Here is a 23,875-nt window from a genome sequence, read left to right on the forward strand (position 1 = left end):
CTTACAAGGATCCTGGACACACATATTAAATTTTATACGTGGAAAGATAGTGAAGGAGTACTCGTCCACTCCACCATTATCACGATCTTAATTAAGATTTTCAAAACCGAGAATCAATGAAGAGAAACTAATCGTCGAAATGCTCATCTTGGGCAGTAAAAAGGATACCATTAATGATATTATACTAATTTGAAAAGAATATAAAGTTTAGAATTAATTTTACTCTCAGTTGGACAAACTGACCATCGAATGATTTCTGATAATCACAAGTATATAGGACAATTGAGAAATAGTCAATACCACTATCAAGGCAAACGCTGTATGTATACTTAGAAATGATAATTTAATTAACGTCCAAGATATTATGTATTCAGTAGTATATTACATTAATTCATATCATTATTAATATTATTAATATATAATAAGAACAAGAGAGTATCTTATAACGTTCTTAGTCCATATATCTGTATACAAATTATATTAACGAATTTTCTTATAAGTGCACTAAACTTTGATCTTTATAGTTCTTTGATGTTTATAGTTTCCATTTTTAATATATCCTCAATTTTGAAGTGGGTTCTAAATGTTTGTTGTTCTCAATTAATTTAGTGTTCAATTGATTTTTTTTTTTAATTTCATTGTTTGTATAAAAATGTGTCTTCAATTTGTTGTAAACGCCTGCAAAACATATGTTGATACTCAGATATTTCCTTTCAGTCCGATTTTCAGTATTTTTAATTAAAGATCTTCGATAGATTTCTCTCAAAACACTGAGCATTCTATTCTCGTCTTTTTTGTCTGCTATATTTCTCTTCTAAAATATGATTTCTTTCACTACCGAAGTGAAAGAAAACAGGCGATAACAGTCATAAACGTCCGATAAAAGTAAAAGAACAAGAATACCGAACTACAGGGGATATTGAAAATAGGAAGTACTTTATAAAATGACAAAATCAACAGCTCAAACACATCTAAAGAAAGGAAAACAAATGTAATTTTCTTAACTATCTACAGACATTCCCTGGTGTAGAAAATGGTGAATAAAACCTGGTTTCATAGCTCTATAAACCTTTCACAAAATTTTTATTTCTCAGCAAAATATAACAAGGTATGTAGTTACGACATTAGGAACATATTCGCTATCATATGTGAATCGGAAATTTCATAAATGTCAGCCAACTCTTAAAGCTCTGTCATACTTTCATTTATTAATTTACAAGTTTACCTATCCCAATTTGCTTTTAACCTAATTATTCACATTATTATTGTGAAATTTGCTCTCGAGTGACTTCTGAATTTGTAAAGCTTAAAAAAGACGGCTAGACAGTTGGTTATCCGAATCTATGACAAACGAAAGAGAAAATAGTACAAATTTCTCTTCAAAAGCATACTAAAAGTTTAATTTAAAAGATACACTGCACAGATATATAAGCACCATGCCATTTTACATTAGTTTTTTTGTAACTCACTACTTTAATTAAGCCGACCAGCAAACCCATTACCTGACTAACGAAAGATAAATTACATGCACACCATTTTATCAAATGGTCTAGAGTGCTGGTCTTCACGCTAGCGATACTGCCATTAATATTACATACTTTAAAATTGAATGCCGCTGCGGAAATAATACTTAAAAAAAAAAAAAAATACTACAGTTTGGTATTAATATATCTGTTGTGAAAAATAAATCAGTCCCATGGAAAAAAATGATGATTTACAAAGATATCTTTTACAATATATTGACAAAAATGAGTTTTCAGATTCACAAGAGATATACTCTTTGTATTTACCCATACATTCTGCATTGTGGTTCAGCATTAGATAAGCCGACGTGGTAGTATATTACTCAAAAATAAAATTAATATCTGCGAGTTTGAATGTCTTACTGGTATCTTTCGCCTCCTATTTTTAACAATTGGCATATGTGGCTGGTAAGATGATGTAGCGGTTGATGATTCGACAGCTTATGGAATGATATTAATTTGCGACTGAAAATGCAGCCATGTGTACATGCCGAATACCGACCACACTTTGCCATTGTAATAAGATTTACTTTTAGATGATAGGAAAAATTATAAGAGACATTCATCTCATCTCTGTTCCAAACGTTACTGTGGTAAAAAGAGTGGATCTGCTTTTTTTTCATGTCTGTATAAAAAGGAGTTGCCTGTGGTCTAAGCAAAACACAAGTGTTTCGACACACTTTACATCTTTGATGGTCAAAATAACAAAAAAAATAATATCATCAGGTGATAAAATCTCTGACAATCCCGCCAAATTTTCGAATTAGCTGGAGCTTTTGATTAATATTAGTAATTGTAAATTATTGAAATATTCATAATATAATTATTGATGAAAACATGTATAATAAATATATGAAGAACAGTTAAACAATATAGGAAAGCGAAAGTCATTACCTGGAATTTCTACAGATGGTCTTTTTACACAAGGCGATGTCGGTTCCGATAATCCTCCTGAAGGTTGATATTCCTCGGACGATCCTCTGGCCAGTCGACGTACATCCACACTTTGATTTGGAACTGTGAAAGGTATTTGTCGCATGCTGCAAGGCAAAAGAATTAATGAATGGTAGCGACGGAGCATCGTTTAATGTTAACCTGTCATTTCGTTAGGTTGTGGATATCAAGAAGATGTTCCATTGATTTTTCTATCAAAGAAAAGTAAATCTGAAATTCCAAAGACTTAAACGATTAGTTTCTAATATTCTGTGAAGAAGTGATTTGAAGAATGAATGAAATGCCTCGATTCTTCTCCCATTAAGATTTCTATCGGAAATACAACAATTCTTTATGTTACATCATGCAATACAATTGCTAGGGAAATCTGGTTCCATCAAAGCTCCAATATCAACGTGTTACTTGTCAATCTGTATTATTTAACTATCCATTTAGAGCTCTGTTCAACAGAGTAAAATATGTACGTGTTAACATGCTATCAACCTCTAATAAAAATATAATATCTGAAGTGAGCCAGGAGAAAAATTGGACGTAGATAAAGTCATAAACGAGAATGGAATAATTACTGAGAATGGTTGCTTATAAAGACATAGGCGGACAATCAATTTACTTTAAATCATTCTTTATGGATATCATATTCATTCTTTAATCTAACTATCTGAGATGAGACATTTTGTATAGTCGTAAAGCGAATGATGTAAATAAATGCATGTGTTTAGGTGTGTAATAAACAAAATCAATGTAACTGACAAAGAAGAAAAGCAGATGAGACTTAATCCCACATTTGCTACCAATTTTACAGTTATTGGACAAATTCATGATCTATATGTCAATAATATATGTAAAAATATATAGCTATTCCATAACACTGACGTCTTATCTCATAAAGAGAAAGACGGAAAATGACAAAACATTGTAAATGTAAAAATCGCTCTCTGATTTGATTTGTTAAGACTTCAGTGAGGGAGAAAATAACTCTAAGAATTGGCACAGATCTGATAGATTCATTTCATTGCTGCATGCACGACAGCACTTACATCCAAGATAGAATGAGGATCCAATTTTATGAGACTATAGGAGTTTAAAACCAATTTCACAAGACACACTGACAATTTTCTCTGAAGAAGTTAACCTTCACTTGTAATATAGAAAGATTATTTTCCATAACTAATATAGGAAAATTATCAATATAAGGTTTACGGTATGAAAATTCGTTTAACTTACTCTACTCAGTAAAAATAAAATAGAATAACTGGCTAGAATATCAATGCAAAGTCGACATTCAACATAAAAAAAAAACTTCCATTGCAAAGCAAAATTTTCTCTACCTTTCCAATACAAAGTGCTTTCAGCAGGAAGCATTTCTAAACAAAGCACAAAAACTAAGCATATAATGTGTTGGGGTTTTGACTTTGCTGTTGGTTCAATAACTGATCCTAGGTGGGTATCAAATGTTTTGAACATCGGTATACTCTTGTTGTCTTTACTTAAACTTTGCGCCAAGACAAAATTAACTTTGTGTTATTTTGTTCATAGAAATGATGCCTCTGGTGGGTCTTTTAAGACGGGAGAAGTCAACGAAGGATATGTATCTATATCAAAGCTTCCTCTCGGAATTTTGGATCCTCAATGCTCTTCAATTTTGTACTTGTTTTGCTTTATAAATATTTTGATATGAACGTCACTGATGAGTCTTATGTAGACGAAACGCGCGTCTGGCGTACTAAATTATAATCCTGGTACCTTTGATAACTATATACATATTAGACACAGAAAATAAATATGCAAGAGGTGACATTATTTTAAAAAAATCACAGAAGGGCGACATACTCAATCAAATACACCTAGTTATTCCAATTATTTGCCATATTCAGTTAAATAGTATCAGTCTTGATCCAACTTCCATTTAAAACATGTTATCAAAAGGACATGTTAGATGATTATTTTTTTAATTTTACGTGATAATAATACTTATGCTCACAGTTGGCAAAGAAGATATAAAGTGGATATACTTTAAACCTGTGAACAGTATATGTAACATTATATATGTTCCTATTTAAACCAAGTATAACAGATCACGCGCGTATTCAAATCACGTGATGGTATCAATTCAAACTTAGTACGATACCCTGTAAACGTGGGGTAGATATATAGCAGGTAAGTCATAAAACTAACAACAATAACCTGAGTGCAATAAATCAATTAGAAAAAAAACCCAACAAAAGTAGCTATAAATTCTTAACGAGGAAGAAAGATAAATTGTGCTGAGATGATACCTCATTAATAATGGAAATGAGAACAGTAAGATATCGATACTTTCGACGACATTTCGTGATGTTCAAAGATAACATGAAGGTCAAGAACATAATTCGATTACATTCGTGCTTAATTAATATCGTCAATTCTCTTTTGTTTTGATGTTTTGAACTCTTGATATAAAGAAGGCGTATTTGCCTTGAGCTCCGTTGATTAAACGAAAGCCAACATAGAGAGGAAAAGTACATACTGATTGTGCAGGAGAAAGAAAATCTATCGATGTAATAAATACAGTTTGGGGTCACTTAATTCAAGGTCAATTTAGTAGCCGAGAAGCAAAATGAGAGTTCCGATGTATTCAATTAACACAAAACTAATAAAAATCATTTTATTATTCTTTCCAGTCATAAATGTTTGAAACAGAAATTTTCCAAATGGATTTATACTTTCTGTCAATATGTTTTGATCAATTATTATAGAGAAATCTTGAATTGCTTTAATTTTATTGTCATTACAAGTAATGACTACACTGATTTTCTTATCTTCCCAAGGTCACGTTAGTGACCGGTGATAAACAAGAGACAGTCCAATATCCAATTTATATAGATGACACGTTTTAATGTGGTCAGTGGTTATTAAGGTTGCATATGTACTCTTTTTCGCAATGTTGTCTCTATTAACATATACTTATTATCATTTTGCAGCTTAATAAAAAACAGTTGATTGTCTTAACAGACGTTTAAAAATTAATGGGAGAAATTAGAACTTCGTTTGTTTAGTTTCTGCTTTAATATTATGGACTTGTGTGATATCTGTAAAAACAATAGAGTCATTTTATTTACTTTTTTAAACACAGACAATAGGGGCCTACAATGATATTTATTAATTATGAACTTTTGACGAGGTTCGTATATAACGTATTGACTGAGTGAAAGTATTTATTTTTTTATACATATGTAAATAATGTATTAAGAAAATGGCGTTCATTGTTCTTTTTGTGTATTTTCAAATTTTAATTTGCAAAAGTTTTAATATGTTTTTGAAAATAACAATATTTTTTTAACTACTTCCTAGCTTGATAAATTAGCTTTTTTGTATTCTCAGCGTCTGCATTATTTCTTGAAGTATCCTGATCAATTTGTGAATTTTCTTTTTGTTTGCTGCGGCGCTTCCTCTATGGTTGTTAATTGTGACGTCATGACGTCATAAATCTAAATTTAGCAACAAAATGTTATGTTGACCACTAATAATGTAATGGTAATGTCAATTTATTTTCGACTTATCAGTTTGATTGTTCCTTTATTGTATTTTTCGAATCTCTTTTAATCATTTTTTTTGTAGTTAAAAAAGTAGATGTTGTATGATTGCAAATGAGACAAAATGACACAGAAATTAACAACTTTAGGTCACAGTACGGTCTCTACCAATTATCAAGGACCACACCACATATTCAGCTATAAAAGGCCCCGAAATGACAAATGTAAAACAATTCAAACGAGCAAACTAACAGCCTAATTTATGTACAAAATAATGAACGAAACACAAATATGTAACACAGCATGTTTTTTTTATTGATGTAGATTGTAGTAACTAATGCAATATCTGATGAAGACAAATACATAAATTCTAAATATTCTTGCAAAATTTAAAAGTCAATATCCTATCATAATGAACGTTTGGAAGCCTAATACTGTATATGCAGTAATTTGATTATGAACAAAACCAATAGTCAAACAAATATATTCTAGAAGGGTTTCTCCGAAAGAAACACATTACTTCTATATCAGTGGGTCAATTCTGCTGTTGACCATGCCGGTGTACTTGCTTGAGCCGAAGGGTATGTATATAACTTAATTTCTCCGTTAATGAATATAAAGCTAAAACTAAGGTAAAGTCAAGCAAAGTTGACAATAAGTTGGTTTGGATATTGTTTTTATTTCTTTTTTGGTAATACATAAATATCAACGAGCGTTCCTGATGAAGGATTGTGATTTTTTAGGTTTGAGTTTTCATTATAAATGTTAATCCAAAAAAGCACTTCAGACACATAAAATTTCGTTTTCGGCTTCTAGCCTAGAAATTATAATTTTTTAAGGGTTGACTTTGTCGTTTGTTATTTCAATGAGAAAAGAATCGTAAAGAAACTGACCGCTAGCTCTTTTTAAATGTAAAGAGAAGTCAAACAAATGTATGCTACGGATACAACACTGTATCAATGGAAGAAAAACAAACGCTAGAATAACAACTTGAGGTAATACATGTATATCAAATTATTGGAAATCTTTGTGTTAAATGATGTTAAATAATGATAAATCATGAACAAAAAGGCACTAAGAAGACGGACGACTATTGTGTTAACCAATGATTTGTATAGTAAAACTTCTTACTATACAAATCCCTGTGTTAACATAATACAAGTATTTATGTGTTAATGTCACAATAATACTGAACTCTGAGGAAACAAAACGAAAAGTCCCATATCAAATTGCATAATCAAAAGCTCAAAAATATCAAACGAATGGATAACAACTGTCATATTCCTGCCTTGGTTCAGGCATTTTCTTGTGTAGAAAATTGTGAATTAAACCTGGTTTTATAGCTAGCTAAACCTCTGAGTTGTATGACAGTCGCATGAAATTCCATTATATTGACAACGATGTGCGAACAAAAAAACAGACACAGAAGGTAAAAATGTTAAAAATAGAGGTACAGTAGTCAACATTATGTTATAATCTTAAACACTTTGAAAACATACAACTATGTGACAAAGAAGCACAAGAAAGCATATAAACAAAGCGCATTAGCAAAAATGAAAGACAAGAATAATTTAACGTAACCTGAATGTTCAAATAATCAGCATAAGTAAAGACTTCGTCTTTCAAAAATGTTAAGCATGATTGATATATATAAAAGAGAAGTCACTATAAATAGTAAGTGGGTCAATATATAGCAAGTAATTACGTATTTCTTCCTAAAATCCAATACTTCGCCTTGTGTTGGTTATATCCCTTTGTCTGTAACTTAATACTGTCCAATGTATGACTTCATACAGCTCAAAGAAACAAGTAATTATACAACCAATTTTAGAAGAAAATTGCTTTTGAATTGGCTAATTATTAGAGAATCCTTATGACCAGCTAATTTCCTGAAACAATAATAGCGATACGCAGTTAGGATAAACCGAGTACTTTTGATCTCTTCTATTTCAGAAGTCAAACTGTTCTGTAGATACATAAAGGTCATACATTCTATATAAGTGAAATAAGTTCGTATATCTTTTGCAGCTGACACTGGTCAGTCATTTCCCATTGGCAAATAAGTTCTAGTATTCTTGTAAAATGCATTATGATTTGCTGATTTTGTAATAATTGTGACGAGCTAAGGATTCATTATTACTTAGATTTTTAAAATTCTACCAAAGAAATTAATAATGCAACTACGAATTTAAAAAATGAAATATGTTTTTTCAAGAACATATAAAAAAGAAGATGTGGTATGATTGCCAATGAGACAACTATCCACAAAAGACCAAAATGACACAGACATTAACAACTATAGGTCACCGTACGGCCTTCAACAATGAACAAAGCCCATACCGCATAGTCAGCTATAAAAGGCCCCGATAAGACAATGTAAAACAATTCAAACGAGAAAACTAACGGCCTTATTTATGTAAAAAAATGAACGAAAAACAAATATGTAACACAAAAACAAACGACAACCACTGAATTACAGGCTCCTGACTTGGGACAGGCACGTACATAAACAATGTGGCGGGGTTAAACATGTTAGCGGGATCCCAACCCTCCCCCTAACCTGGGACAGTGGTATAACAGTACAACATAAGAACGAACTATAAAAATCAGTTGAAAAAGGATAGTCCATTTTGTTTATATGATAAGAATGAACCAATCATTAGTATCCATTTTAACGTTCTTTTCACGATCATATATTTTTTTTTTATCGACAAGTAGAAATTTTCAATCCCACCCATATTCATAAACCCTTGAATGCGCAAACGGACAAAGTTTTATTGAGTTAGAAAACGTGTTATAAAGGTACGTCATTTGTATCATGTAAATAAACAATCAATCACTTTAGAGACACGGTTAAATAAATGGAATTTTGCGTGTTCATATTCATAGTTGAAATAAACTTGTAATTCAAAACATAATATAAGAGCTTAAAATGTAGATTTTATAGGGGAAGAACGCACTTTTAAAAAATGTGGTCAGCTAGTCATTTAAATAAAGGCTACACAGGGAATAAAACATAGAAAAATAGCTATTATTTGATAGTATAATAACATTAGAATTATTTCTACAATTACTGCAAAGAAGTTAATATACTTTGCATCTTACATTTTTTCCCTCAGCGGAATGAATCACGCAATGACAATTATTCTCTTTTAATGTCATAATCTATCTTATCATAGTTTAATCATTTAAGCGGTTTTAACTTCATGATTTCGCTCATTTTTTCATGAAGTATATATAATAAATCTTCAAAAGTTAGTTAGTTGATTACGAAAAGTGCAGAGACATATAATTTTTGAATTGACCAATAAAGAAGGAATCGTATCTCCAGATATAACTTGAAGATTGTACTTATATTCTTTCTTGTTTTGTGTCTTTTGTTAACAACAAATTGTATGTTGAATTGTTCAAAAGCAATTATCTTCCACGCATGCTATGTCCAACATCGATGATTGTTTCTTTTACAGAATCTATTCACTCAATCCAACATATTAATGCCGAAAGGGATACAAAATACAATATAAATCCGTTCTATAGTGGAGATGGGTAAATCAAGAAGAATTCACTTTGACATCTGTGATTCATAGCATCTTATTTATTCCTGACAACAAGCATTGATTTCAAGCCCTCTGGAGATCTCTTAAAAGATAGTTTATGTTGTCAAGTTTGAAAGATCTCCAGCCAATTTAGTTTTTTTACGTAAGAAATTCTGAAGCGAATAGACATTCGATGTCCAAATTCTGAACATACAACTTGTATTATGTAGAGAAAATCAGTCAGCTCTTATGATATATATAATTGTCTTTATTCACGACAATCGCAAATAATTGTGTCTGGTCTTAAATGCTCCCCTAGGTTAAAACGGCTTATGGTTATTTGAACTAAAATTGATGGAATTTTCAAGAGACGAACCATTATGTTTGGTTAAAGGGAGACTATGCAAACTCCACAGAATGTTTTCACAATTAAAACAATAGCATGTTGACAAATGATGTAATGTATGATATAACTTACAATGTTCAAGGCGAATTGCTATGTCAAAAAATATTTCTTATTTCATCTTCATACGCATGACGAATTATTTGAATACAATACCTACACGAATCCAATTGTTAATCAGATTTATGGAAAGAACATATCACAACGAAAATTTAAATAGTTTTTATTAGTTCTTTGATTTTACCAAAGATTTCATGCAAGGCAAAATTGTCTATGTTTCTCAATAGTATTTGCCAGTTGAGTCAGCCAAATCATGAAATCGAGCGTTTTTGTCCAACCAAGGAAGTAAAATGGAAAATACTTTGTCAATGGTTCAACAGAGATGCTCATATTGCAACGGGTTTTTACCAGTTCTAGTAAGTTATGTAACACAGGAATATCGCGACAGTATACGGGTGAAAATACACTTCAATCTAAGAAACTTAGTAAAAATACAGAAATATTTTGATGGTATTCAAAAGGAAATAATTACAAGTAGAAACGGGAATAGACGAGCTAGAGCCATTTATAAGTCCATTTCAGAATACAAAATGTATATAGAAACAGAAAATCACTCAACTGCATTTGGCGAAAAGGACAACAATAGTAGTATTCGCACCATTGTACCATTGTACATGAGTTCTTAGACTATTACAGATATCAGTATTGCAATTAAATACTACATTGTCTCGAAATTTTTTAACCTCACAGTACAATTAACTGAACTATAGGCAAATAATCCGCCAAAGCAGAAACACTTGAATTTTGATTTATTGTAAACATATTTGCTGATATTTTTGGTTTCCCTGTAGCAGAATTTTATGTTTTGATTCAAACATGTACAATTTAGTTGATAATTATCTAATAATTATGACAACTTTATGGTTTATATATGTTAGTGAATGATTTCCATATTTGTCAAAGTGTTAGTCATTTTACATAAAAGCTTTGGCCCATAAATAAGCGTTAAATAGTAATAACATTTGTATCACTTCTGTGCACATAATTACTGTAACAAATATTTGATATAACGTATGCTATCAAATGTCATTGATGTAATTGATAGTCATAAAATATATTTGTAAATACCAATTATTCAATAAAGTAATTAGATTGGCTTTCAAACATTATATTGGCATGTAGTTGTACTTTCTGAAATTAAGTAACATTATACGGTGCAAGTGAATTATGATTCATGTCTTGCTCGCCAAGGAGATTGTTAGAAATAGTTTTTTACTAAGTTGTAATAATGACTGTTGTAGGGATTTGGTGCCATGCTTTTATACAGCGCATCTTTTTCTAAAGTATTTACCCTGGGTAATAGAATGGCAAGTAGACTAGTGATGCCAAAATTCTGTATAATATTTTTTCGTCACCCAAATTTAAGAAAAGCAGTCATTTTCATTTCATTGACAATTATGATATTGGCAACTTATTAAGTAAGGGGTTTCCGGTGTTACCACAAATTGCTACTACTGTGAGTACCCTTACATCGGTACTCTGTGTCTTTTGTGTGCTTTTTAAACTAAATATTTCTAGGTTGTTCTGATGTTTTGCATTTATACACCACTGTCCAATTTTAGGAAGAGGTTTAAGCTCGAAAACATGTTTAACCCTAACAGATTATGTATGTGCCTGTCAGGAGCATGTTTTTTTAGTGGTTGTCTTGGCTTGCTATCTATCATATTTCCTTTTCGTTTGCACCGCACTGTACGATACACAAACGAGGCCCCTCATGGGGAGGTCCTAGTAATTACATAATCACCATTTTTTTGCCAATATAATCACATAATCATTAAATATTTGCTTATCTTTAGTAATCAAATAATCATAAACTAAAAATACAGTCCTAGGTAATCAAATAATCATGAAATATTTGGCTTAATAATCAAATAATCATTAATAAAACGGCCAAGTAATCACATAATCAAAAACCCCATGAGGGCCCTCACAAACTATGTTGGTGTAATAGAAAAGAATCAAAATGGTGGAAACTCCTACACATCGTAGATTTTGGAAATTGATTAGTAGAGTTAATGAGGAAATTGAAACCTTTCAAGTTTTTTTCCCAACGAAATACAAGTTTGCAATGTGCATTAATGATCACAAATTTCAATATCATTAAAACAACGAAGTAAAGTCTCAAATGAAATAAAACCCTCAGTACATTTAGATTGATGTCAAATCAGTGTTCCCCTCCAGGAAATGCAACGGCTAAACAAGGACTTGTATAATAGATCTGCACAAATCATTGGTCGTAGTAATGTTTTCAACTTTATTTTCATTTAAACGTCCAACTAAAACTCGAAGAGGAAAAATTAATAATAAGCATAAAGACATGTATGCATGTGTATTAATCTCAATGGATCATTTTATGTATCATTTTCATCTTATATATCATAAGAGTTTATTTTAGGTAAAATGAATTTATTTGCTGTGTTTGCTAATCTGAAATCACAGCGGTTTTTTTAGAATACATAATCGTCCCAATAACAAACAAACAACTTTATAGCTTCCGTCGAAAAAAGTATTCCAGGTGGTTTTCCCAACTGAGCTACTTAGTGCACATTGTGATATCAACAGTAAGTCGTTGCAAAAGTTTTGTAATGACACATGCCTTAGATAATATTCAAAACAAAGAAAAACTATGTGAATAATATCAGTTTTCTGATATATTTTGCATTTCAATTCATTTTTCTTGTGCTTAGCTTTAAATTCAAAAAGTATAATTTAGTAAAAAAAAAAAAAAAAAAAAAATCTCGAAAGTATAATTTACTAAAATGAAAAATCTCGAAAATTAAAGGCTTAATATGATCTCTATTCACCTTAGTGCAAGAAATAAAAGAAAATATTACCCTGTAATAAGAAGTAATGACTTGTAATAAAGACCCACTGATATTGTTATACAAATTAATGGTAGCAGATGGAAGGTTTTTATCATTAAATAAACATGGTGAGATTGTATTGATTCTCTCAATGTTTGTAATTTAAATTAGAATTTTTAACTAAAATAAATATGTTCATCACTTATATTTGTTCGTTTGATGTGTCAATGTTTGCGGAATAATTTCAGAGTTCAGCTTCCTATCAAGAAAATATCAATATGCCTAATCCGGAAATCTTACTCGGCTGTACGGAGCTAAAGTTTAAATAGAATTTCTTTAATAACTGCCATGTGTCGATTAATTTTACTTAAGTCTAATTTTGATATTTAGAGCTTTGAGTAAAAATTAATGTCAATTTTACAATGCAGGCACGGACAAATTCGAAAACAGTATTTTTTACGCCCCTGCGGTGTCAATCACTTAATACAACCCCTAAATTGTACTGTAAAGGTGATGGTCATAATCCGCAATATTCATAATGTTTTTCCTGCGGTCCGTGCATGTACATTTTGGATTGATCTACGCATACAGGCTGTTTAAATGGTCCTTAAAGATGACGGCTGAGGAAGTTTGATATACTGTAGGTGGGTAGAGCCAAATACTAGATTTGAATCGAAAGAAAATTTATTTATTACAAAGAGCTAGCTCAAACAAGAAATAGAGTAGTTTGGGTGACGACGTTTTTTTTTAAGTTGTAATGAATATAATAAATGCATTAGCCAATACCTATTTGTCAATCGCTTGGTGTTTGCGAACATCATTAGCCTTATTCTAAAACATGTTCAGTTTTCCTTTTTTGTCTCAAAATAGTCTACAATAACAAATTTAAACAACCATTGAAACTTCAATGTTATGGGGATATTATCATGTACATATGGGGAAATAATTGTTAAACTCATTCAACGAAATCTCAGTAGGTTTCAATAACATTTGAGGTTAATCTTATAGTATAGTCTTGCACTGTTTAATAATATAACTCCTGCCAAAAACGAGAATCGCCACAATGAGATTTTCATATTTATTTTTGCTAAGAGAATAAGTTAAACTTAAACGTCTTCTGTTTGAATCGTATTGGGATCGAACCCAAGACCTTCCGCATTTGTAGCGAGTACGCTGCTACCACGAGACCACCGAAGTGTTTTTGTTTTATTTAGTAATAACTGTGTACATATATCTTTCGATTAACTTTTCATCATAAATAAGGAATTTTCATGAATTAAATTTATTTTTTAAAAGAAATTTGTTTGGACTTGAAATTTTTCAACATTTCACTAAAATTGAGAATGGAAATGGGAAATATGACAAAAAGAAAACAAACCGACCAAAGAGCAGATAGCAGCCGAAGATAACAGCCAACATAAGACTAATCTGAATAAAAATACTTAAAAGGTCAGTACCATAGGCATCAACACATCCAGCCAGAATACTCTTCACTATTTAAAAAATCATTAAATTTTAATACAAGGTCATCTAGTCTAAATCAGGGCAAGTTAAAATCCGGAAAGAGAAAAGAATTTATTTTCCCAACATTTTTATAAATAATTAAAAGAAATAGACACAATCAAATAACGGGATGGTAATGTATTCCATACAATTTTGTCTGTTGCAGTAAGCATCTTCAATGAACAGTAAACTAGCATAAGACGTTGTCTTGCGATGTACATAAAGAAAATCTAGTCTTTGAAGTGACAACCGTCTTACTTTGCTCCTAGAGAGAATATTGGAAACAAGAAGCATACTACGTTTTGTAATGATTTCTGAGAATATTCATAACGACTGGAATTATTAAACTGACATCGCGCAATCTTATGTCAAAGGTCTGTCTGCTTAATTTGTAGCTATTTATTAGTATGTTTTAAGGGAAATATAGATATCTTTGAGCTAAAAAATCTCATCAAAATCAATATTAGAGAATAAATCTCGGTATGGTTAAGGGCTGATTACGGAACAGGAACTGTACTTTAGTATTATGTGACACCGAATTAATTGCTATTGCATATCTATTTACCTCTATCATTGGCAATCTTGTTTCAATGGACTATTTACGGCATTTTACATGGAATCCAAATACGAAATAATTATGATTTGATTTGTATGAGCTATACGACACTGGTGCCTTAAGCCAATAAAACAAATTGTAAATGTGACTTGAAATCAAAATAGACGTTTGGTATTTGTTAATGATGCAGCAACCCACCGACATAAAATATCAAAGACACCAAGAGATAAACATATCTGTATTTAACATTAAGCTAACTTATAAAATAGAAATATTCTACGTTGTGCCTAATAATTAGCATTTTCCTATTCTTTTGCCGCAAACATGTAAAGTTTTCCCTTATTCATTTATTGTATCTATCCACAATCGTAAAGTGTCAGTATTTGCATCTGTTTAATATATTTTTCCAATTTGACGTTCATCATTTGTTAAGATTATTGAGTTTTTCACACTAAATTTCAACGTTGACAAGAAACATATGACAATTGAAAATTTTCAGTTCCGTCAGTTGACTGTTTTTGGCTGTTCTGTTTATGCCGTTATTGTTTCAACACTCCAAACGTTTTAGCTAAATAGTTTATAGTTTAATGTTGATCGATTGTAACTGTATCGCAAGCACAAAACAACTAAGATAACGCAGGAAATCCTCATGCTAATTCAATTGGACAAAAACAGGCAACAAGGCAACACACCCGTATAGCCAGATATTGTTTGTATAAATGAGACATTTGATATTCTCTAAGGTAGGCAACACACCCATATAGCCAGAGATTGTTTGTATAAATGAGACATTTGATATTCTCTAAGGTATCATTGTTTATATGTTCTGGTGGAATAAAGCGTCCATCGGATAATATCTAAGCCATATTCAGGACAAAAACCATGTCTGTGGGATATATTACAATAAATGGAGCACTTCAATTTATCATCAATCAAATGACACGAAAGAAAAATACCCCTTATAAGTCGTACAGTCTTTAGTATACGCCAATACGACCTGGAACCCTGTTTTTTTTTTTAACTAGACCGATATACCAAACTAGATCCTTACAACTAAGATCAAAGCAAGCAATAATCTGAATAAAGGAATATCAGTGATACAAACACGTTGTCTTAACTCTGAATCTACCGGTTTATGCTCGGATATACCTCCATGGGGCGCGACTGACGAAAAACAACGATTACTAACTGAAAAACATGGCATATGACAGAAACCGCCCTCCCACTTGGTAATCACGTTTACTTGATTTACATTCTAGCATTATTACTTTGAAAAACACTATATACATTCTTTAAAAAAAGATTAATTTCCTTAATCTTGCCATTTCCTTTTATTTTTACCTAAATATTATGGTAAAATGATAAAATTTGTGATACGAGTAATAACGAACATAAATAATAACGCAAAATATAAAGATGTTAATTAAAGTAAGTAAATCACACCCAAACTTACCGCTCCATATTAAAAACTCCAGGAATTATACCACACACTATCAATGTTTACAGCTAAATAATGAGCAGCCTTGTCCCTGTGTTGCTAATAAGCGAATTATATAGAAACAAATTAAGTTCGATACAAGCAGCAACGACTTGTGTTATGTAAATAATCTCTGGGTTTTACTTTATATATGGTAACAGGAAATCTTTATGCACATGCCACGGTGCTCATGTGGTCTTGAAATGTAAACAAAGAACTAGCTAAATTTTTATGAATCGTAATGAGATTGTCAAGTATTGAAATTACACTTCCTTAATGGGTTTCCTTTCCAATATACATAACTTGTCTGAAAGCTTCAAAACCATTAAATCATATTAAATCACAATTCTGGAAGTTGTGTAGATTATGCTGTTTTGAGTTTCTGTATCAGCATTCCATTTGTCACCGGATAGACACATAGGCCGAACATAAATAAATCAACTATGAATATACAAAACCTATATTTCTTATTCAATAAGTATCCCGGTAACAATAGTATTCTAACATGAAGAATATTAAATACTCTAATGTAATTTTTCCTCCGTCATAAAAAACGATATGAATATAATATAAGAAGTGGAATATGTCCTATGGTTTAACGTCAAACCGTTTTCCGGAGCCAAAGCCTCTCCCATTATGCAGAATAGAATAATATGATATGTGAGGATGTATATATTATTCAGAAAAGCTAAGGAAATTAAATCTATGAGCTAGAATGATCCCTTGTCAATAATGCCTTATAACTAATAGCATTTTGAACGCAATGGGACATACATACAATTTTTTTTTTCAATTTTAGACTAATAAAATGTTCTGAAAAATACACATTTCCAGACGGTTCTTTATTCTGGTGTTACTTAGTTCATGTCTTGTTATTTAATTCAAGGAAAGGATGACAAGTTCTCTGAAACGTGTCTTTTTTTTTTAGTTTATATATAAAAAATGGATACATATTCTTAATAGACTGTTGAAATCATTCGCAACACGACATACTCAGGAAAAGATATCCATATTAAACACACTTTTGGAAGTGTTTGGCTTTCAATGCTCCTCAACTTTGTATTTGCTTTGGCCTTCAAACTATTGATTTTTAGAGCCACTTATGAGTCATAAGGACGAAACGCGTATCTGACGACATAAGCAGTAAGCCGGGTATCTTTGGTGAGTTTGAAGCCCTTGACTGGTGTTAGCTAATTAACACAACAAATAGATAATCATTGCTAACAGCAGTAAAGCGTAGGAAGATATGGCTAGACATGAGACTATCAAAGGTGTATCCGACCTAAAAGGCGAAATTGACTATCTCAACGCAGAGGAAATCTAACCATATATAGATGTGCAGGCTGAAGGCGCCCAACAGGTTGTCCTAATCTAGTATTTCTAAACTTCAGCAGTAGCCCTCCATCACCTCAGCTAGATTCTTAAGTATTTTTTTGTTAGACTCAATCTTACCATGTGCCCCTGAATAACAACAAAGTGACCGATATGGTTATGGATCAACACAGAGGAGCAGTTGTTGTGAACAGTTCGACCAATTTCTCAAAATAAAGCCATTTGGTATGATATGAAGAGTCGAAGGCAAACAGATGTAGACATATTTTTTTTAAAGATATGGTCCTCACTCTGATAGCTTCAGTTATTGGCCATATGTTATATCCTAGCCCTATAATCATGTGTTATAGGCAATGATAAGAGTATTTTGACATCCGGCAAGGAACTTACTGTTCACATAAAGGACCACTTACATTTTTATTGAAATTAATGTTATATCTGTAACTAAAAAATGTTATAATTTCAATTTTACGCGTAGTCAAAATGTTAAAGGTAAAATATTGCTTTTAAAGCAATGTTTGTTGTGACAGATAAGGCGAATAATAAAACCCTCCTCTCAAAAGGTAATGTTGTTAATGGCTTATAGATAAGAAAATTGTACGTCGCAGTTTACTGATTAATATTTATAGAAAACGCGAGTTAAATTGAACTATAAATTGTGCGACTTTTATTTTTACCAAATGTTCTTAACATTATAAAAAGATACGCAACATAATGGCCAAGCTCGCACCATATCCATTAATATCGGTGAGCGTAAAAAACTGTTAATGAATAGCTAACTTCAAGTGACAGGATACGGGAAACCTGAATGTCAATTAAAATGGTGATTTATTTACACAAGAGAGTAAAGGATCTTCATGGCATCAGAGAATTGTCAGGAATTTTACAGCGAAGATGTAAAACACTCATTTATTAAAACAGAAATATCAAAACAACGCGAGGACTTGTTAACCATCTGAAAATCAATAGGGTATACTTTTCCTAATGCTTTATTTATAGATGTGTTAATTTGAATGTCCTATTACATGTACTTTTGGTGTGCATTCATTTACTTATGTTCTGCTTCGAATACCGCCGAGGGAACTTCATATACAACCAGTTGTTTGTGCAAAACATTTCTTAAGAATTATTCCCTGTTTTAAAGGAAACAGAATATTTTTACAATGAAAATGTACGTATTCGGACATTTCCATAATGCGTTTCTTGATTATACAATTTTTTGCATTTCACGGAAACTCTCGCTTGTATAGAAAAAAAAAATCACTAGTAATGATGCATTAATGTTGTTGCTCGATGGCTTTAAATGGATTTCTTAATCATGACAAATGGCTTTAAGCCACTGGATTACGTGTATGAGGCAGAATAGTGTTCTTTTATTATATAACCTATTATTCCATGTTATAAATTCTTAAGCAATCGTTCTGAAAAACAATACAATTATTCTCTCTGAAATGACAAAAGAGAACCCATTACTTCGTCATATTAAAAAGTAATGAATTTCAAATCAATTTAAAACGGTTAATGTTAAATAAATCGGAACACGAATTCAAATGTATGGCATGAAGTTTGTGCATAAACATTACTTTAATTTTAAATATATGTATATCAAAGTACGTTTTATACATAGAAACTATTCTTCAGGCGTTTTTTTTTTAAACTAGATCAAGGATGATTCATCCTAGAGATTAATTATTTACACTGTTATTTAATTTGAACACAATTTGGACTAGAATATCTGGTTTTATTTCAAATGAAAACGATTCATAAACAAAAATTAAAACCAAACAAACGTGTGACTGCTTTTATGACAGCGAGTTGATTTAGCCCTGATGAAAAATATCCCCTCGATCTCAAATCTATAATGCAAAGATACAAATAGGAAATCCTATGTTCATGCACTTGAATCGCATTTTTATTTAAACTTTTTACGGTTCTAAAGTTATTTTATGACTTTCACATTCGATTTCGTTTGTTATCATTTGTAGACGAAACGAGCGTCCAGCGCAAACACGAAATTTCACTCCTGGTATCTATGATGAGTTTATTTACAACAATTGGGTCGATGAAACTGATGGTGGCGTTTTTATTTCCCGAAAGTATCACCAGCCCAGTAGTCTGCACTTCTATGTTGACATGCATTATAATTGATATGATCATTATAATGTATTAACTTTTTACAAAATAAAAATTTGAAATACATAGGCTTTTCTACCTCAGGAATAGATTTACCTTAGCTGTATTTGGCCAAACTTTTAGGAATTTTTGGTCCTCAATGCTCTTCAACTTCGTACTTTATTCGGTCTTTTTAACTTCGTTTCATTTGAGCGTCACATATGAGTCGTTTGTAAACGAAACACACGTCTGGCGCAAATATAAAATTTCAATCCTGGTATTTATGATGAGTTTATTTGTGCATGTTTATCATTTGATATTTTTATTGTAAGTGATGAACACTGTATGATGTTTATTAGTTTCGGTCGAGCGTTTGGGTTTGTCAGGTTTTATGTACCTTTTGGGAGATTCTTACTTGGGGTTCGGTATTTTTGTAAATACATTATATACGACTCGTATCTCGTATAATAACATTTCACTAAATTCATACTAAAATTGACTATGGATCACTACAAAGGAAAAAGGAACATGAACAAATAGCAAAGAAAAGGTCGTCAAAATTCTCTCGAATAAGTTAATTAGTGTATTTTTATAAGGAGTATTTTTTTCATAAGTTAAAACAAAATCGATCTTTCTAATGGTACTTACCATCTCAGTTTACGTATGGTTATATTTTGCAACATCAAATATTTATAATATGTATTATAATTGTAAGAACAGTGAGATGCTGGTTGCAATATCTAGTAATAGTATCTTGAAAGACTTATAAGATGTCCCTTAAACAATTCGTGTATAAATTTGAATTGGAAGCAGGACAGGTTAAACAACGACCGTACCAGTATGTTTTGTTTTAAAATTAACAATTGAACAAAGCAGATTTGTCAGATCATAGATCAAGTCGTATCCCCATGTTGTCATTACACCATAATATTTATATATAACGAAATATAGACAAATGCATATGAACATCTTAATCCCAAATGAGCAGCTTACATCGCAATTATTTATTTATTTCTTATGGGCATATAACCATTATTTGTCTTGTTTGTGTAAAGGTTGATCGTTCAAATATCAATTGACAACATTATTGTTTTAAAGGGACATCTGCCAAATTGATTACAACCCAATTAACCCTTTAATTTGATTTATTACACACTAAAATATTTACCAGAATTACTAAAGTTCTACAAAAACTTAAACAATGCATCAACTAGAAATGAAGTATCAGCATTTTGTGCGTATTTTAGGCCAGGACGCACTGTATCTAATTTAAGTAAAAATACGTAGTTTTGAGTGAAATTTACTCTCACAGATCATTGGTCTTGGAACATAATATTTAATTGTGATTTGTGTGTTCAATATGATTTATGTAACTCTAAGTTTAATTTCTATTTTTTAAGTTGTATTTGAATAAATTTTACTTGTTTGACCATATTCATTGTACATGCTGTGAAACGCATTTGTGGATTTGTGTAGCAGAAAACAGCCAGAAGTCACCAATGAGTCTTCAACGCAGGAAGAAAGAGGGATGAAAGATACCAGAGGGACAGTCAAACTCATAAATCGAAAATAAACTGACAACGCCATGGTTCAAAATGAAACGGACAAACAATCAAACAATAGTACACACGACACAACATAGAAAACTAAAGAATAAACAACACGAATCCCATCAAAAACTAGGGGTGATATCAGGTGCTCCGGAAGGGTAAGCAGATCCTGCTCCACATGTGGCACTCGTCGTGTTGTTTATGAGATAACAAATCCGGTAAATAGTCTAATTCGGTAGGTCACATTCATGAAAGGGAAGGCGAATGTAGTTACGAAGTAAGGAACATATCCGATATCATTTGGGAAACGGTTATTCAATAACGGTCAACCAATATGTGATGGCGTCCGTAAAATTTACGAAGAGATGATTTCAACTTCAACATTTGGAACCCTTGATTTAATAGCTTCCTTGTGAGCAACAACCCTCTATCAACAAAATCATGATAGGAAATGCAAGCACGGGAATATCGTATCAATTGGGAGATATATACACCGTATGCAGGTGCTGCTGGAATATTGCTACTTAGAAATGGAAAGTTAACAATTGGAAAGCTGAAATCATCTCTTTTGTCGTAAAGTTTTGTTTTCAGCCGACCCTCATTGTCAATTTCTAGATGTAAGTCAAGATATGAGGCCGACTTAACTGTATATGTTGTATCCTTTATATCTAGTTCAATGGGATAGATGCATTCGACATAGTCACCGAATTTTGAATTATTTAGTGAAAGAACATCATCTATATAGCGGAAAGAAGAGTTAAAGGATATTGCTAACTTCTTATCTTTCTTCCTAAGAAGTTCCTGCATGAAGTCTGCCTCATAATAATAATAAAGAAACAAGTCGGCAAGAAGAGGGCACAATTTGTTCCCATTGGAAAACACGTCCTCCGAACGTAACACATATGTTGTCAATCAAGAAATCAAGCATCTTGATAATGCCAGTTTCAGAGAATTGTTTGTTTGAATCAGAGTGATCCTTTACCAAGTAGGATTTATCCCTTCCTATTACAAGATACTTGTATCTTCGTTGGCCATTCTTTTTTATGAAACAAAGCAATACCAACTCTTGCAATTTGTCTTTTAGTTTGGAATGTGGAATACTTGTATAAAATGTAGAAAAGTCAAATGTTTTAATACTATTACAAGATGAAAGAGAGTTTGTATGTACTCTAAAAGATCTTTGGAATTTTTAAGTATCCACATCTGATTCACGCCACCTCTAGAATTGGCCGTTTTACAATAACTTTGAAGCCCGTTTTTAATTGCTGATAAAATAGATGTTAATTTAGAAAGAGGTTTCGTGGAGCAACGATGTTGTTTGGGGCTTTATCTGCGGGGACAACAACATATTTGGCATGAAGGTAGGATAAGTGTTTTGCAACATTAGGGTCTTTAAAGATTGACGTAGCATGGGCATTGATAGACCCATTCAGATTCTTAATTCTGATTTGTATCAACGACCTCACTGCCTTAATCCATTCGGAAAGAGTGTCTACGTCTTCCTTCTTACGCTTAGCCCAATTGCCTGGCACAAACCTCGACTGAGTCCATCAAAATTGTAAAGTTGTATTTCCAATTGATGGATTTCGGCTCACGATATTTTGGACCTTTCGATAACACATTTCGTAGGGAAGTGTTATTAACAATGTTGAGGTCACCGGCAATAGGTTTGGTAAAGGTATAAGAAATAATTGGTACTGACTGGTTTTTGAAATAAAGAGGTATTTTCGATCGAACTAATTCGAATAAGAAAAGTTCGCGTTTGGAGGCGAGCTTCAGTTGTCTCAATAATGTTTACTATTTTGAATTTTACAAGGTGAAAGAATGAAAACTTTTCCGACAAATGATGTATATATCCGATTACACGAAGGCTAATACGACATTGAGAAAGGAAATGGGGAATGTCTCACACAGACAACAACCCGATCAAAGAGCAGAAAACAGCCGAAGGCCACCTAGGATCTCGGCGAGAAAACCTTGCACCCGGAGTCGTGCTTCAACTGGCTCCCTGAACATTCGTCTAGAATTATCACGGACAAGTTTTGACAGACCTTGAAAAGCCATAAAAAGAACATTATACACATCACAAATGTTATTAGTTAATTGCAAACAAAGAAAGAATTAAACAGATTTGTAAATAATATGTAGTTAATGAAATAGAATGTACAAGTTGTCACGTAAGGACGTTGACTAGACAGTGACTTGTAATGGTAAAATCAATCTTATCACGAACAGAAACAAATAACTTGGGATTTATTTAGAACAATTAGGTAATTTCAATGTAAAACAGTGTTCTTGAAAATAATCTTTGGTTGATAATATATCCGTTATTTTCGTTTTGCATATAGTAATTGTATCATATCTGAGAAGTGGCTATACATCACTGTGTGAAATGGAAGCAAACCCTGTCATACCAGAACCATTTAGTAGTTGTTATTTGTAATGGATGCATATACCCATTAGGGAAATCAAATAATCATTAACATCTATAAATTGTGGCTAAATCATAAAGTCATCATCATTATTTTTTCCTTTTCCTTTAAAGACTACAAT

At 31.8% G+C, this 23,875-nt stretch overlaps 1 protein-coding gene across 4 annotated transcripts in view; it reads right to left on the reverse strand.

Moving 5' to 3' along the window:
- The window catches only part of LOC143045954 (synaptotagmin-15-like), a 125,519-nt gene that overhangs the window by 37,264 nt on the left and 64,380 nt on the right, over positions 1-23,875 (reverse strand). For 3 of the 4 annotated variants that reach the window (XM_076218812.1, XM_076218811.1, XM_076218813.1), the window contains one exon: positions 2,418-2,563. In XM_076218812.1, the coding sequence (XP_076074927.1) occupies positions 2,418-2,563 (146 nt within the window). Of the gene's footprint in view, positions 1-2,417; positions 2,564-16,304; positions 16,664-23,875 lie in introns of those variants that run through there. The other variant, XM_076218814.1, reaches the window with a different exon arrangement.

Source organism: Mytilus galloprovincialis, chromosome 9 (genome assembly GCF_965363235.1).
Source record: "Mytilus galloprovincialis chromosome 9, xbMytGall1.hap1.1, whole genome shotgun sequence".
NCBI classification, from domain to species: domain Eukaryota; kingdom Metazoa; phylum Mollusca; class Bivalvia; order Mytilida; family Mytilidae; genus Mytilus; species Mytilus galloprovincialis.